The following is a 16711-nucleotide window of genomic DNA, read 5'->3' on the forward strand; positions in this document are numbered from 1 at the left end:
ACAAATTATTTGGTCAAAAAATACAATGCAAGACCTACATTATAGAAAATCGGAGAAAAGAAAATGGATGCTATTTAGTTATACAGATTAGTTTTCCAATATTCAATCCCAAGCTTATATTTATTTCAGCAACTAAAAAGATCATAATCTTATTTACTTACTTTCTGCATAAGAAATGGAGAAATAGCAACTAACTTTTTAGAAAGGGGTGTGCCTGACAGCTATTTGACAAAAAAACTGTACGTGGACTGTACGTCCAAGAGAGGAAGTAGCTTTAGAGGGGATCTGCCATTCTACTTTCAGAAAGTATTGACTTTACTATCTCTTTGCTACCTTAAAAGTAGCAGTGGAAATAAACGTTTTCCTTATACATAAAAAGGCTTAGGTCACACAGGCCAAGTAAATATTGATTTTACTATAGCTGAGCTGGGAGCAGAAGTTAATTTCAATGGTCTGCACAGAGTGTTTTATGAATGGTTTTAAAAATATTTTGCATTACAAGGTATCAAACCAGCTAAGAACCTTTTAAAATAATTTGAAGCTTAAAATGATTGAGCCGTACGATTCTAGAAGGGGAAAAGTATAGCTGAGAGAAGAAGCAACGATATTAAAGGGTCCACTTCCCCAGCTCAGGAAGCCCAGCAGGATGCTCCCTTTAAACCTGGGGCAGGCAGTCCCGAAGCCTTGGTGTTGGGGGCAGCCCCACAAAAGTGCTGCACTGGAACCAGTCACCAGCACAAGAGGGGACGGGCAGGGACGGGACCTGCCTGGTCATCACTATGGTGGTGCTGATCACGCTATTTCTTTAAGAAGTTAGCCCCGTAGCTAAAATACTTGATGCACTCCTCCTTTTAGCCAGTTTAGCAGAACAATGGGAAGTACGTGATCTTTGACATGGTCACAGTTCCAGTATCTGCCCAGCCCTCTTTGCATCCCAGGCATACGACTGAAAATTGCATCTATATACTATAAATTAGTATATCTCAGGCCCTGATTTCAAGTCAGTCAGCCCCAGAACATTTAAGCAAGCCTGAACAATATTTTACCTCAATAAAAAGGAGATACTTCATAACTGCCGTACAAAATCCACACTGTAGTGAAATTCAGCAAGACAGATACAACCACCCTGCTTCCGCCTGCACCATACTAAATGCTCTTTTAACTGTCAAATATTATGGAAAGCTGCCAGTGCACACTGCTACATGTCAGGTTTGATCCAGGCAGACGCAAGGGGAACGCTGTCGACTGTCACCCTGTACAGCACAGAGGTCACCCACCACATTTCTAAATTTCTGCGGAGAACCCTTGAACTGTTTGTTCGCTGCGTTTCTCAACGTTTAGATAGACATTCGTCTCCACGCGTAACAAGCATCGGAGCACAAGGCATCTCCTTCCCCTGCAGCACAAAGGTGCTTTTTACCTGTGGGAAGGATCAGCCAGGGAATTACCGCAATTCGCTTTCTCAGCCGCTTGCTTAGCGAAGATTAGAGTGCGCTCCACCCTGACGCCACACAAATTAGGTCACATAGCAGGCCGCGCTCCTGCCAATTCCTGCCCTATTCATCAGGGACGAGGGCAGGAAGCATATGGAGCCTTCCAGTTAAGGGTCAGAACATTTCAGTGAAAACATAAAAGTGAACCAGCGGCAGATTATTCCCCGGCTGGAGGGAACAGTCTCTCCGTAGGGCAGGAGTGAGTCACAGGCAGCACTCCGTCCCGCACAACGCAGCGGGGCACGGCCTGCATCCGGCAGCAGAACGCTCCCTTGCAATTTGCCACAGGGGCCGTGCTACAAGACAACAGAAAAATATTTTCCGCTTTCTCAGTATGCATGTGCATTTAATAGTTTAATATACAGAGGAAGAGTTTAAAAAAAAAAAAAGTCGTCCTTCAGAACCTGAAAAAACCGTTCAGGTGAAGACTCAAAAGGCGACTACGTAATACAATGTAATTATTGTTCTTATGCATTTCATCTACAACTATGCTCTGTTTCAGAACACATCCTTTATCACCTGCTGCCAAAAAGGAAATATACCATTTTCATGTGTTTAAAAGCCAGAGTTGTTTGAAGTCAAACAGATCTGAGGTGCAGAACAACTCTACTAGGCAAACTAACCAACTCAGGGCTTCACAACTACTTACAGTAACATGAAAAATACAGTAAATATTATTTTTAATATTGTAACAGCTTGCGGTCTCACGATAAAATAATTTCAAGCTGCTATCAGTGCATATATTCTGTGGGAACCCAGATAAATTCCTTCCCAGCTGAAAGGAAGCTTTTAAGTCGAAGGCGAGCGCTCCTGGGATTTCCAACGGGAGGTTATTGGAGCAAGAAGGGAGACCCAAACGGGAACAGAAACTAAATGCAGCGTTCCAAAAAGATACACTGTCAAACTATCGGTTTGTAAAATGCCTCAGTCATGTCATTGCCATTTCCTACTGCTATGAAAACCCCCACTCCTTTTAATCACTGGGGTAGGGGCTGTACAACAATTAGCTCACACAATAAAAGGTAAATTGATCTCTCTTGCTTCTGTTGACAATTGTATCAAAAAAACAACAAAATAATATGTAGTGACATATTGCTAAGATGCTAGCATAGATTATTCAATTACTGCAGAGTGCTTTATTGGCTTCAAGAGCTGACATTTTATAGAGATAATGTCCCAGGGCAGTCCCTTTCAGAAGGTTTTACAGATCTGGCATCTTTTTCTACCTCCTTAATATAGAGCAAGTAGCCTCCCCTCAACTGACAGGGTGCCATCCATCCAGGTAATGAGGCAGTTGAGGTAGAAAAAAATAATTTAAAAAATAATCACATCAAATACTGCTACACTGATATAGTACATGTATATAGAAATACAGACTAGCCCAATAGTTTTGCTGGAACAGTTTCAGAAGTTTTCTTGGAAGGAAAGTCATAGAATCATAGAATGGTTAGGGTTGGAAGGGACCTTAAAGACCATCTAGTTCCAACCCCCCCTGCCATGGGCAGGGACACCCTCTACTAGACCACATTGCCCAAAGCCCCATCCAGCCTGGCCTTGAACACTGCCAGGGATGGGGCATCCACAACCTCTCTGGGCAACCTGTTCCAGTGCCTCACCACCCTCACAGTAAAGAATTTCTTCCTAACATCTAATCTAAATCGACCCTCTTTTAGTTTAAAGGCTACCTTCTTATAGTTTAAAGAATATAAGTTATCTCCCACAACATGGAACAGCACTGAACAAGAGAACCCATTTGTTTGAACAGGTGAAGAAAGTACGAGTTCCCTTCTTTTTTTTCCCCTCCCAGATAACAATCCAGCTTTGGCTCCAGTTAGGCACCACGCAGCCTACCAGTGCCACCACACTCCCACCACCTATTACTGACTTGAGAGCTTAAAAGGTTATTAAGAGAGATTAGACATTTTTAAAGAAGAACATCGCACTAGATGAGCTAAGTTGTTATTTAGTATGGTTTAGGCCATAAACCAATCTCTGACTAAACATGCTCATGTCGTTTAGGCTTCAGAGGATAGAAGCTCCACAGAACTCAATTAGAAGATTTTACACCTTAGCCTAGCCCCAGTTAGGGCAGGCACCATCAGAGAAGTCATCCATAGACACACAAACATCACCACATATTATCTATGTACACACACTGGCACTTACACATTAAAAACACCTGAAGGACTGAGACTGAAAACCTCAAAGAGATTGATCCCCCTATTATATCATAGACTAACATTTTAGAGGTTTCACAACTGCCATGTTCATCAGTTAATTGTATGGCTGGTTGTAACAATTGCCCCAAGTTTATGCTTTTCTAAAAATACAACAATAAAAGAAGAAAAGCAAAAATCTGAGAAATAGTCCTAAAACGTACACCACTACACACAGAGTCAGAACAAACATTTTCACCAAACAATGGCCCAGATTAAAAACCAAACAAATTGATTTTCTCCTACTTCTAACTTTCCAAGAATCATCAACTGCAGCCGTACCCGATTAGGAGGTTGAATACATGCAGATTTTGAAGAACACCAGATCTCTCCGACCTGTAATGTAGTGAACTCTCCAGAGTCAAAAGCAGCTCCACTCATGTTACTGAGTTTTCTTGACATTTTTGTCAGTTTTAACAGAGTTCAGACTGGGACATAAAGAAAAAGTTTCTGTTCTCAACTAAACTGGCGTATATCCAAATCCACCTCACTGTTCTAGAGGCAAACGTACATGAGATCAGAGTCCCAGCCCATCATTTTATTCTAAAGTTAGCCATTGCACTGCTACAGCTTAAGAGGATTTTTGTTTCTCTTCCTAAAAACCCGTATTCTGACTCCAGCTTTGTACCAAAAAACTACATCAAAAGTCAAGTCAAATGGACCAAATTCTCTATCAATCAGCAGGCTCTGCATCCATGAAGTTCTGACACCAATTCACAAAATAATCAGCCCCCATCTATCAATTACTCTATCTAAACAACATATTCACAGGTACTAGGAATCTTCAAACTGCCGTTTCTATGCCAGTCTATATTATTTGGCCCTGGTCACAAATGGCAGAATAGTCGATCCACAAAATTTCAATTGGGACGGGTGGGAAAGGATGGCAGAAAGAAAAGGAAAGAGAAACATCCTCAATTTCTTCTCCTCCAAAGCACCCCGCCAGAAAACATATTCGTTCCGAATTATAGGAAATATTACTCCCTGGAGATACCACCAAAAGGGGAAAAAGAAAAGTGCGAGGGGTGAAGGCGCTGCCCCAAGTACGTACATTCAAAAGTCCCAGAAGACGCAGCAAGCAGAACCGTAGAGAATCAAAATGCAACTAAATACTGAAATCACCATAACTTAATGCACGGTTTAAGAAAATTGGGGGCATTAAGACTCTCACCAGAACAGAACAGCTGTAAGATTTACACCATGAAAAGGTGAACATGTTATAGGTGAAAGGGAAGCCCCTGGCACAAGCGTTACCGAGAGGATCTTGCGGCCGCAGGTGTGACACAGCTGGGGCTCGCGCAGCGCTTGCAATGGAGCAGCACCACAGAAAACAGCCTTTCCCTGGACAGTTTCCTGCCATGCCTTCCACAACCTGCTCCTGTTAAGAGCCAGCAAAGTTTAAAAAAGCAGCTTGCATAAGGTGTAGAAGACAAAAACAGACCCACATGGCTGGATCCTTTTATCCACCACAGCCTTGAAAACATCAGTAAGTGTGCACTCACCCGGCGGAGGGTAACAGGGCTGCCTGTCGGTATCCTGAGGCGCAGCAACTTTGTACTTTTTCCACACAACTTTTTTGGCTGTTTGAACGCTCATGATCAACCTCGGTCTTTGAAAAACAGGAAAGTGAAGATGCAGAGGAAGTACACACTAGTACCCACGCAAGAACTGCATGCCGGGATTCGAGGGGGAGGGAAGCACTGGTTTTCCTCAGAGGGTTCGACACATTCAGCCACGCGGTGAGTGACAAAACCATTCAGGAAACAAACCTTTTAAAAGGCTGCATGTAAACCAGTAACAGACTTCAAGCTAATTGAGATTGTTTTTTTCTCTTTAAAAACAGATGAATATGCTGCTTTGCTACTCCTTATGAAAACAGGAGGACACTCCAGCTTTCAAAGCGCCGGCAAGTGAAATTCTGTGTACACAAAACAGGAAAGAAGGTGACAATTTTCTTTTTCTGTTCAAATCAACCTCTCTGGTCAAATACCACACTGATTTGAAAAATTCTAAATAATTTTAGCATTTACTTTGCAAAGAGATTGCAGTATTACCATAACACTTTTTCCATACATTCGATAGAATGTGAAACCAAAACAACTCTTCAAGGTGAGCATTCACATCTTTTAATGGCCTTTTCAAAGGAACACAAGAAAAATTTAACACAAGATTTCAGCATAAAAAGGAAGTTCTACAAATAAACTTCCATGTCAAAAACTACTAACTCTGATTAGGTATGCCATTTCCACTGTGCAGTAATTCCAAACAAGACGGACCATAGCCCAGTAAAGCAGAAGGTTAATAATGCAAGGCTACAATAGCGTCAGAGTTATTTTACAAGTGGGCCTTTAAAATGTGCTTATCACTGATACAGAAAGCGAATCCAATCCCTTGACCTTCAACATCCTGTTCCCAAATTTATAATCAAATTGAGAGGACTCTGAATTCTGTAGTTATGAAAGACATGCGATTCCATATTACATGCTTTAGGATATTAAACTGTACAGAATTCCAATAGCTGCAAAGAAGTAATGCAAGAGGAGAGTAACTATAATACAGAAGCACAGGCACTATGACCAGAGAAGACCTGTACACAGGAGAATTGGTTTCAAAAGCAGAAACACAGACAATTTGTCTGTCTTGTATTATGCTATCAGACAACTCTTCTAAATACAGCTCTCATCTCCCTGCCAAATTTTACTGGAGGCAGGAGTTGGTCTTACTTTGTTTTGTAGGTTGGAGGGGTTTTTTTCTCATTTTAAGAATTCCTCAAAGTTGAAGCTTGAAAGAGACACACAAAAGGAGTTTTGTTTCTGTGAATAATGACAACCATACATTCAGTGGGCTAAATCAGACATTTGTATCTAAACGTTTCTGTGGAGCATACAAACAAGAACCATGTGGAAAGGTAATAAAGTTTTAAAGCCAGGATTCCAATTTTAGAAACAAACAACAATGGTATATTTTGCCATAGCAAATACAAATATAAACCTTACTGTGCCAAACCCTTCACAAACACAGAACAAGAAGATGCTGCCAGCTCTACCAAGCATACGATGACAATTAGCAGGCAGCCATGCACGTACGCCAGAAGTCTTACCAACAGCACCTGAACTCCCTTTCTTCAGGCCTTGACGAGACTGCTCTGCATTCCCTAGAAGCGCTCTCCTGTTGATCCAATACCTCATCTCACCTTGGTCCCTGCCACTCCAAGATAAGGCCCATACACAAATAACTTCAGACTCTCTCCATCAGAAACTTGCCAAGACTAAAGGATACGAGCGAGTTGGAGGAGTTAGCTAGTTTGTTACACTTCTGGCTTTCCCACTCCTCAATAAAGAAAGGGTGTGCAGCCAGTGAGAGCGGTTAGACACCAATCCCTCTGAGCCTCCGTCAGTCTCTTGAACTTCAACATGAAGGTATTAGAGGGGCTGAGGAAACCATTCAGAGAGCTTCCAGAGAACCTCAGCTCTCAAACTCTGCCTGCCATCATCAACTACATCATGTACATTAAAAAAACTACTTTTATCTAACAGCAACTTCTACTTTCAAAATCCAACATTTCAATAAGAATAGACACTGAGAATATTTATTAACTTAATAAAGAGGGGGGTTTGTTTGTTTTTAATTTAAACATAATACATCTCTTGCCTAAATGGAGATAGAATTATTAATTAGTTTCATGTCAGAACCTATCTGCAAAGAAGTTAACTTTAGGATGGTAGGAATTATATTTTTTTTAAGCTAAATTTTAAAAAGTGAAGCTATGGCCTCTGCCAAAATCTGAAGTACTGGGTGTGAAATCCATGTATTAACCACAAGAGCTGATAACCAAGAGAAATGGAAGCTTTTGGGGAAAGTAATCTTTGAAGAAGGCAAAAGAGGATTTTTTTCTTTTTTAAACAAACTCAAGAGTTCAACACACTAGCACACTCTATACCCATAAACTACCCATGAACTTCATTCATTAGGAGACGAAGATGGTCTTATTCCTACTACTACTACTACTGAATTCAATAGGCCGTTTATTTAGCAGCTCTCTGACTGGAGTATGTGCTCTCCTTTATTCACTCTGGTGTTGACAGCAGTAATCAAATTTTGTACATACCACTGGCTCTATTATAGTTCGACAGCAGCTGGCTGGCTGCCTGATCTTCTTATCATCATGTAAAATAAAAAAGACCAGCCAAACAAACCAGCTGAAACTACAGCGGGAAGAGAGGAGTAGAGTGAAGCCTAAGTAGAAGTCTAGTAAGTAGAAATCATGTGTTTCTATGCTTGTCCATGCATTACAAAGTACAGAGAAGAATAAGGCTAGGCTCAACACATGACAAGTTTGCTTTAACAGTTTTCAGGACTAGAGCTTAGATGGCAAGTCAGCCCTTGTAGAAGAAAAGGTCTGAATGCCACACTTCATACATGAAACACTACTCATCAACAGCTCAGTCCACGCAGCAGGGAACAGGAAAGTAAAAAGATGTAGAGGTGGGGGAAAAGGAAAAAAAGAGGGGGAAAAGAAAACCCAAACCGAGAACTGTATCCATCCATTTGAGGGTGAGCTCATAAATACTTAAGATCACTTCTCTATCACAGCCCCAGCACGTATTAAGTTAGCACCATGGTCAAAGTAGAATTCAAGTTCACAGAGGCAAACAACAATGGGAGCGGAGGGCAACATCCTTTAATTATAAAAATCCCCTGTATGCAAGGCAGTCTAGAATGGAATTGGTTTCCATTTCTTGCCTTCTGGGAGCCTTCCAAGAGCCTTGAATGCCTTGACTCTGAGAAGAGGAAACTGGCTTCTTTTTCACAGCCTCCCTCCTTCTAGCTTTGTTCCAAGTAGGGCCCGGTTAACCCTGCTCTGAACTTCCACTCTTCCAGAAAGGTCTGCAGAGAAAGGCTTGTTCTATGGAGGAGGAAAAAAAACAACCTAGAGGATTTCTCATGGGAGCAGAACAAGGAGCTACAGAGTTCCTGCTTCACCTTCCATCTCCATCACACACGAGCTAAGAGCCTTCTCCTTCCTAGAGGAGGAGCACACCCTTCTGCGGGGTTCCTCCACTACCTCTCTAGCCCTACCCTTTATAACGCTCCTATAATGAGCTTCTAGTTAAGCGCTTCTCATGCTGTGGGGCATTAACACCCCATAATTTTGTTCAGGATGCTTTATTTCACCACAACATGACAAGACTTTTTTTCACTGGCCTGACAAACATGTTTTGAATTAGCAGACCACACAATGCTTACTTGAGCAAGCAAACAAGAGAGCTTAGAGGGCAATTCTAAGGAGAAGAATGCTGCAAAGGCAACAAGAAGAACTTAAACAGAAAGAAGTGTTTCAAGTGCCTATTGTATTTTGATGGAAGCTGGTCATCAGTTTAACCTCTACTTCCAGGAAATCCACAGCAACTGCAACTTTAGGTGGATAACAGAGAAACAGAGGTTTCATTTCTGTTGAAACCTCCTTTCACACAGCAGGTTCATGTCAGCATAAAGCTTTCTCCTGAAAAGGGAATTAGCAGTACAGTAACAGCCCTCGCTACTGTGGAACAGGAACATAGTTTTGAGTACAGTAGCTGTTGGAGCACTGCACACAAGTACTCTCACAGTGTTCACACAGGCAGCTCCAACACCAAACCCTTCCAGCGTGCAGTCCTTAGCCATGCTGCGATTGACGCACATGATTCTTGTAGAACAGCATGTCTGTGGCTGCTGCAAATAACCAACTGACTCATTCTGCAAAAGAAATAGCAGCAGCAACTGTAGATAACAAATTGTGACACCTTTCAAGAATCTCCATAATTTTACTTACTCTTTTTCAAAGTTCCTCTTTTATCTTAGGTGGGGAACACGACCCTTTTTCTCTTGCGTAGATAATGAAGGGAATATTTTGAATGTAAATTCTAAGAAAACCTGTGGAGCACATCATTCTTTCAAAAGTGTTGTTTACATTATAGGGATACCTCTGAAACCCAACCGTGACACACAATCAGCACGCTCCTTTCACAAAACATCCTGGGCCACCTGTTTCCAGCAGCCCAGAGGAGCCACAGCAGGTCCACAGGAGATGTAAGAGCCTTCTGCGTTTTGCTTCTCACTTAAGATGCTAAGCACACCTTCTGAAACAAGGCTCCTACCCATACACAAGTACCTTTAGAAAACAAGTCATGATCAATCTCTGTCATATGCACAGCTCAACACTTGTGTGCTTGTATGCTGGGTGTTTTCAGCAGCAGCCCTGCACTAGCATCGAAGAGGGACCATCACTTCTGTCACCCCAGCCCCTCCAAGCACCTGTCCTGGTGGTTTACAGTTCTCAATACCACTTGCACTGTCAGCAGGCATTTCTCTCCTGCAGTGGGACAGACTGGGGAGCCTGGGCTTAGCTCACCAGCCAAGCAGCTGGTGGGCAACTCCACCCAGGACAGAGCATTGCCCTCGGCACACTCTGCAGCATCGGGAACTGCTACAGGAAAAGACACTGCCTCCAAAACACATCTTGCTCCTCTGCCCTCTACGTGCCAGGATGCAATCCAAAGCTTTGGAAGCAATGGCTTAGGCAAGCATATGAATAAAACAGAATCACAGAACGGTAGGGGTTGGAAGGGACCCCTGGAGATCATCAGGTCCAACCCCCCTGCTAAAGCAGGATCACCTAGAGCAGGTTGCACAGGATGGTGTCCAGGAGGGTTTTGAATATCTCCAGAGAAGGAGTCTCCACAACCTCTCTGGGCAGCCTGTCCCAGTGCTTGGTCACCCTCACAGTGAAGAAGTTTTTCCTCATGTTCAGGTGAAACTTCCTGTGTTCCAGTTTGTGCCCGTTGCCCCTTGCCCCGTCACTGGGCACCACTGAGAAGAGTCTGGCCCCATCCTCTTGACACCCGCCCTTTAGATATTTATAAGCATTGATCCCCTCTCAGTCTTCTCCAGACTAAACAGCCCCAGCTCTCTCAGCCTCACCTCATAAGAGAGATGCTCTAAGTACAATTTCCCTGTACTTTTTCCTGTCACTTATTTTGTAAATGTCAGTTTGCACCTCCAAGAACAGAAACATCTCAAAGCTTCCTTCTGAATTTCACAGGGATTTTTCCTTAGAAAATATCTTCTGATACATTATTTTCAAGCCGGAAGATGTAGACAGGAGGAATGGGAAATCTATAGGATTTCATTCTTAATTGTGGTTATGTAGGTTGATTTAATTTTGAGCACACTTCCATAGGTATCCATTCTGGCTTACGCTAGTAAAATGTATTTCTGCTAACAAACTCTGGCCAAGGTACACACCAGTAAAGAATACTCTCATAAGAACAGTCCTGTCAACAGCAGAAGAGCAATCCAGAGTACTCCAAAGCCTGTATGTTGATATATCATATACTCCAGAGGCCCGCAGAGACAGCTCCTGCATGGAAGGAGTCTCTTCCTCCCTGTCCACCACCTACAGCAGCAAAGTACTAACCACCTTCTAACTTTAGGTACCACAAAATCGGATGAAGGTGGGGCTAAAAGCTCTAGGCACAAACTTCCTATCCCTATACTTATATTTATATGCACACACACACTATATATACACACTCCAAACAGCAACAGACCTTACTAAGCTGACAGGAGCAGCCAACCCTCCCAGCTCTCCCCACGCAGACCATGCAGGGCTGTGCAGAGGAATTGGGGTTTGCCTCAGGCTCGGTGGAGGGGAAGGACAACGTGTGAGGAAGCCTGGAGAGCAGCTCTGGACCAAGCACACGGCCCTCTGCTTGCCAAAACCTTCCGGCCTCCGCTGAGAACGCCTCTACCAGCTAGTGCTGCAACCACAGCCTTCACCCTGAAAGCTAAAACTGTCATCTCCTACCGCTTGGGGAGAAGGAGGGGAGATAATCACAGTTAAATTTATCACAGGCACATTTCAACAGTGGTGCAGTCAGAGAGAAGACTGAGGCATTAGTGGTTAGCAGAGTGCCACCAACAACTGCAGCTTCAAACATCTACAAGTCTGCTTTCCTTTTTTAATGCCCTGCAACAACGCATGGGTGATCAGACAGCACCCTCTAAGACATTAACTCTTCAGCTACACCATTTAAAGCACACTATTTATGTACTGCCACTGAGCAGTCACAAGTATACATTACCAGTCTTTTTAAAATTAGCATTAATTTTCTCCCACCAAGACAGTCTACTTCCCTTCCCATTTGCAACAATGTATTTTATTCATCCTTTTCCAAAACCAAAAGCCACAGAGGGCAAAGAGAGGGACAACATTGTGCAGAGCTGCTCTGCCTTCTGCAGGAACTCTTAATGAAGTCCTTTGGACCAGTCCACAGTCACCATGCTGGGGACGGGGAGTTTTGCTCACCAGGAAAAGAGGGACCTGCAGAAAGCCTGCATTAGGAGTCCCAAGTCTCCCCATTCCTTCCTTGAACAGCAAGAGTACTGTAGAGAGCTCCCTAAGCTAAACAGGCTGTCTTTTCCTAGTCTAGAAAGCTAAAAGTCAGTAAGAAACTATCAGAGGCACCCCAAAACAAAGGAGGGAAAAAAAGAAAAGATAAAAAGAAAAAAGCCTGCACCCTGTGGTTATATAGCTGACCATAGGCAGCTCAGGGTCAGCCTTCCTGCAAGGAGCTTCTTGTCCATTAGCACATTTTGACAAACACATATGAGAAGTTCAACTTTTTTGTGCTGACTGCAGTTAGTCTTTTAAGAATAAATACAGCTATTACAGAGAGAGGACAGAGATGTCCAACAAAAATGCATCTCCAGTGAAATTCTCCACTCCCCAGAGGATAAACCTGTCTCCTGCCAAGGACCCAAGGCAAACATTCCTCTTTCTGAAATAGCATTGCTGTTATCAGAGTCAAAAAAACCCCAAAACGCACCTCCTCAGCTCAGCGTGGGAAGGCGGTCCTGGGCATGCGGGAGCTGGCACAGTGATGCAGCACAGAGCCTGGGTGCATGCACCCAGCCCAGGGTCCCAGAGTAGCACCATGGCCTCTGGGGACCACGCACTGCCCCGCATGATGAGGGCAGGCACTGCACCATTCCTTCTCCTGCACGATGCCAGAGCCACACTTCAAAATTTTTCAAGCTACAGAAAACCCATCTTAAAATTACCTACCATGCTGCCACAGTATGAGGTTTTATTTTAATGAAAGACCCCTTTACCAAAGAAAAAGCAACCAAAAATCCCCACACAAAACATATGCTCCAGCTCAATCCTCTTTAAAGCCTTCAGCTAACTGCAGACTTACTACACCCTTGCCGTGGTTTAATCCCAGCTGGCAGTGAAGCCCCACACAGCCACTCATCTCCAGCGGGATGGGGGAGAGAATCGCAAGAGTGAAAGTGAGAAAACTCATGGGTTGAGATAAAGACAGTTTAATAGGTAAAGCAAAAGCTGTGCACACAAGCAAAGCAAAACAAGGGATTCATTCACCACTGCCCGTGGGCAGGCAGGTGTTCAGCCATCTCCAGGAAAGCAGGGCTCTGTCACATCTAACGATGACTTGGAAGACAAATGGCATCACTCCGAATGTCCCCCCACTTCCCTCTTCTTCCCCTAGATTTATATGATGAGCATGATGTCATATGGTATAGGATATCCCTTTGGTCAGCTGGGATCAGCTCTCCTGGCTGTGTCCCCTCCCAATTTCTTATGCACACCCAGACTACCTGCTAGTGGAGTGGTGTGAGAAGCAGAAAAGACCTTGGCTCTGTGTAAGCACTGCTCAGCAATAACGAAAACATCTCTATATTATCAACACTGTTTTCAGCATAAATACAAAACATAGCCTCATACTAGCTACTATGAAGAAAATTAACTCTATCCCAGCCAAAACCAGCATATTCTCCACCCCTTGATCCATACCATTTATGTCATGCTCAAGTCCCACACTATCCAATACATCCTCATTAACCACCACCTCCCTTCTTATATTTTGATATAATATGCAGATATCATTTCCTTAATCTGTGGACCACTCTTGTAAAATGTCTCTACAAACGTCCATAACAGATGGAGCCCAAAGTCATGGACTAAATGAACTCACCTGACATTTTGTGGACATTTGTGGACGTATTATGGAGAAGCAACTGTGGCTGTGGATAAGTCTATGCCACAGCAGGTATACCCCTGGAGAGACTGCAGCTCATGGATAAGGCTCCACTTGGAGCAGGTACACCCCTAAGGGACTGCAGTCTGTGGATAAGTCCAAGCTGGAGCAGGGACCAGGGGAGGAGTTCATTGCAATGTTAAACCCGATGGTCTGGTCCAAAGGGATCAGAGGTGGAGACTGTGATGGAAATACCTTTAAATTGTTGTAAACCAGGATTCGAGTTGCATGTTATAGGAATTACTGTAGCAGGAACCACCTGAACCAATGGAGGACAAGCCTTACAAGAAGCAGTGCAAGAGCAGCAGTGACCTGACCTGAGCTGGCTTTGGTGTCCAGTGACTCCACACATCACACCACCTTTCCTGTCCTGAGTGACCACTCCATGAGGCACAATGCCTTCAGAGATATACCTGCTCCAGTGTGGCCTTACCCACAGCCACAGTCCCTTCAAAAAATAAACCTGCTCTGCCATGGGCTCATCCATGGCTACACACTTTGAGGTGCTCCAGGATGACCTCATGCACAGCCACTGATGCTTCAAGGTGTATGGTGGACCCTATGGGGACTTACCACAGACAAGCTTGTTAATTTGTCCCAATGGTTAAATTGCCCCCACTGCTAAAGGCTTACACACCAATTGACAACCTTTAGCCACTGATCTTCTTTTAACAGCTACAAATTGCAGATCATTGTGTGTTTGTTTAAGGTTGCCAAGACTGCAACAAGGCCACAAAGCATATTTCAATAGATAATCCAACATCGGATGTTTTGGTAGGTATAACACTCTACAAAGACTGTATTAAAAATTGTTGCACCACAGTTGTCAGATACCAGAACTGCATCACTAAAACTATTGTTAAGATTAACAGCCTTCTTTCTCTCCTGCCTCACCAATTAGCACAGCAAGAAAAAGAGTGAGGTAAAACCATATCCTTTGTTAAATATTGAACCTACTAGAACCTGCAAAATAACCGATTATTAAACTAGTCTGAGGCTGAGATCAGTTTACAGAAGACCATCATGCAGCAGCTATGGCAACACAGAGCCACCACACAGCACTGCCAACTGGCAATGGGAATCAGATAAGAACAAAGAGCAAAGCAACAAAGAGCATCAACCTGCTTTCTTAGGGCCACAGAAGCAGAATTAAAGCTCTCAGAGGGAGGGCTCTTCAGTTTAGCACAGCATTTCTATCTATCAAGGGACTAGGGAAGGAGAAGAGTGTGGAAAACAGACAAAGTACATTGCACGACTGAACCATTGCCTAGAGGGAGAAAAGACCCATGCAACTAAATACACAAACACCCCCCCCCCCAAAAAAAAACCAAAAAAAAAACCCCAAGCCCAAAGCCCTAAAGTAACCGTACACACACACACGCAGAGATCCAATAGCAGTGAAAAGACAGATGCACATCCTTTCCCAAATAAAGCGCATCACCTCAAGCCACCTGCCCACATTCCCAAGCAGAGGCTGGGGACCAGCCCAGCCCACACATCAGCTGAAGAGGTGAAGTAACAGCTGGGTTAGCAGGCACCTCACTCAGCCCCACACAAACCACCAGTGTGTACCATCAGTGGAGATATGGTGGAAAGAGGACTAGGCAGCAGCAAGCAGCTGAGGGGCAGTAACTGATTCAATTTTGCAAGCCAGCAAAAGGTTGTGGTTTTACACCTTCACTTGTTTTCAAGAAGTTTTCAGCAAGCTTTCTGTGCATATCCTTTGCAGGCTTCTGCCAGGTCAAATGGAAAACACTGGGCTCAGTTATTTAAGCTCAAGTGTGCAGAGGAGTAATTACCAAAGCTCCACTGGACAGAAGGATTGCATTCTTTTATTCTTCAAATGCCACCACCCACTAAGATATCATAATAAAACTCTCAGAAACCTTCTAAGCAAAGCCAGCATACACTGTGCAGAAGTTCGCCGGCAACCACACAGTACCCGTCTCAAGAACTCCACCTCTACTACTCAAAGCACTATGGTATGATGATGAACACTGCTACTGCTGCCACCACCAGTATAGCTTTTGTCACCAACATAACCAAGTGTTAGTTGAATTAAAAGCTTAAATCATGTGAAGGTTGAGATAGAGGCTACAGGTACAGTAAATTCCGAGAAGTCATCCTGTGCAAGACTGACTGGCAAATCACACGCATTCCCAAGCCAGAAAAATGAAGCCACAAAACAATTCCTGCTTCACAATTACTGTGATGTAACACATGCAGCACAGCAATCCCACATAAATGGTATACATGGTTACTAGCTGATTTTAAAGCAATTTGAGGGTTAAAAACAGATGCACACACTATACTAACAACATGATTGGTCACCTTACTGAAGCATCACACCTTCAACTTCAAGTGTGAGCAGGCACCAGTCTCATCCACAATCTGAACAGCAGCTTTTCTGCTATTCATTCTCACCACCACCACCCATTTTGTACTATTGGTTTTGAAGCCGTCTGATATTCACCGCAACAACCTTACAACAGGCTCAATAAAATTTCACATTACTTTTACAAAAACATTTTAAAGCTGAAGCCTTTAAATTCAAAGGGAAAAATCTTAAGTGTCTTATTCCTCCCCTGACTAAACAATGACTGCTTTCATGTATTTTAAAAATATGTATAAAGTATGTAATGGAAGTTACTCTGAAGAACAGTTTTTACACCAAAGTAGACAGATTGAGATTCTGAAACACCGCACACAATCCTGTGTGTTCAGGACCCTCGCTCCATTCAGCAGGTGGCCTCTTACAACCCCACAAGCTCCCTGGCATGCAAAGCAAAGCGTTCCGAATGGCGCACCATGTTGGCCTGTTTGTTCCTTACTTTGTCTTGTCTTTCCTACTACTCTACTCCCTTTTGTTGCTGCTACCAAGCACTGAGTAGGTTCTCACAGG

The 16711-nt window shown here is 43.5% G+C and overlaps 1 protein-coding gene across 5 annotated transcripts in view; it reads right to left on the reverse strand.

The window, feature by feature from the left end:
• Nucleotides 1-16711, reverse strand: part of UTRN (utrophin) — a 389659-nt gene that overhangs the window by 347001 nt on the left and 25947 nt on the right. For 2 of the 5 annotated variants that reach the window (XM_054819388.1, XM_054819390.1), the window contains exon 1: nucleotides 5212-5306. The exons of 2 other annotated variants lie outside the window; for them this stretch is intronic. In XM_054819388.1, the coding sequence (XP_054675363.1) occupies nucleotides 5212-5305 (94 nt within the window). In that variant the 5' untranslated portion in view covers nucleotide 5306. Of the gene's footprint in view, nucleotides 1-5211; nucleotides 5332-16711 lie in introns of those variants that run through there. One more of the 5 variants, XM_054819385.1, reaches the window with a different exon arrangement.

This window comes from Grus americana, chromosome 3, assembly GCF_028858705.1.
Source record: "Grus americana isolate bGruAme1 chromosome 3, bGruAme1.mat, whole genome shotgun sequence".
NCBI classification, from domain to species: Eukaryota; Metazoa; Chordata; class Aves; order Gruiformes; family Gruidae; genus Grus; species Grus americana.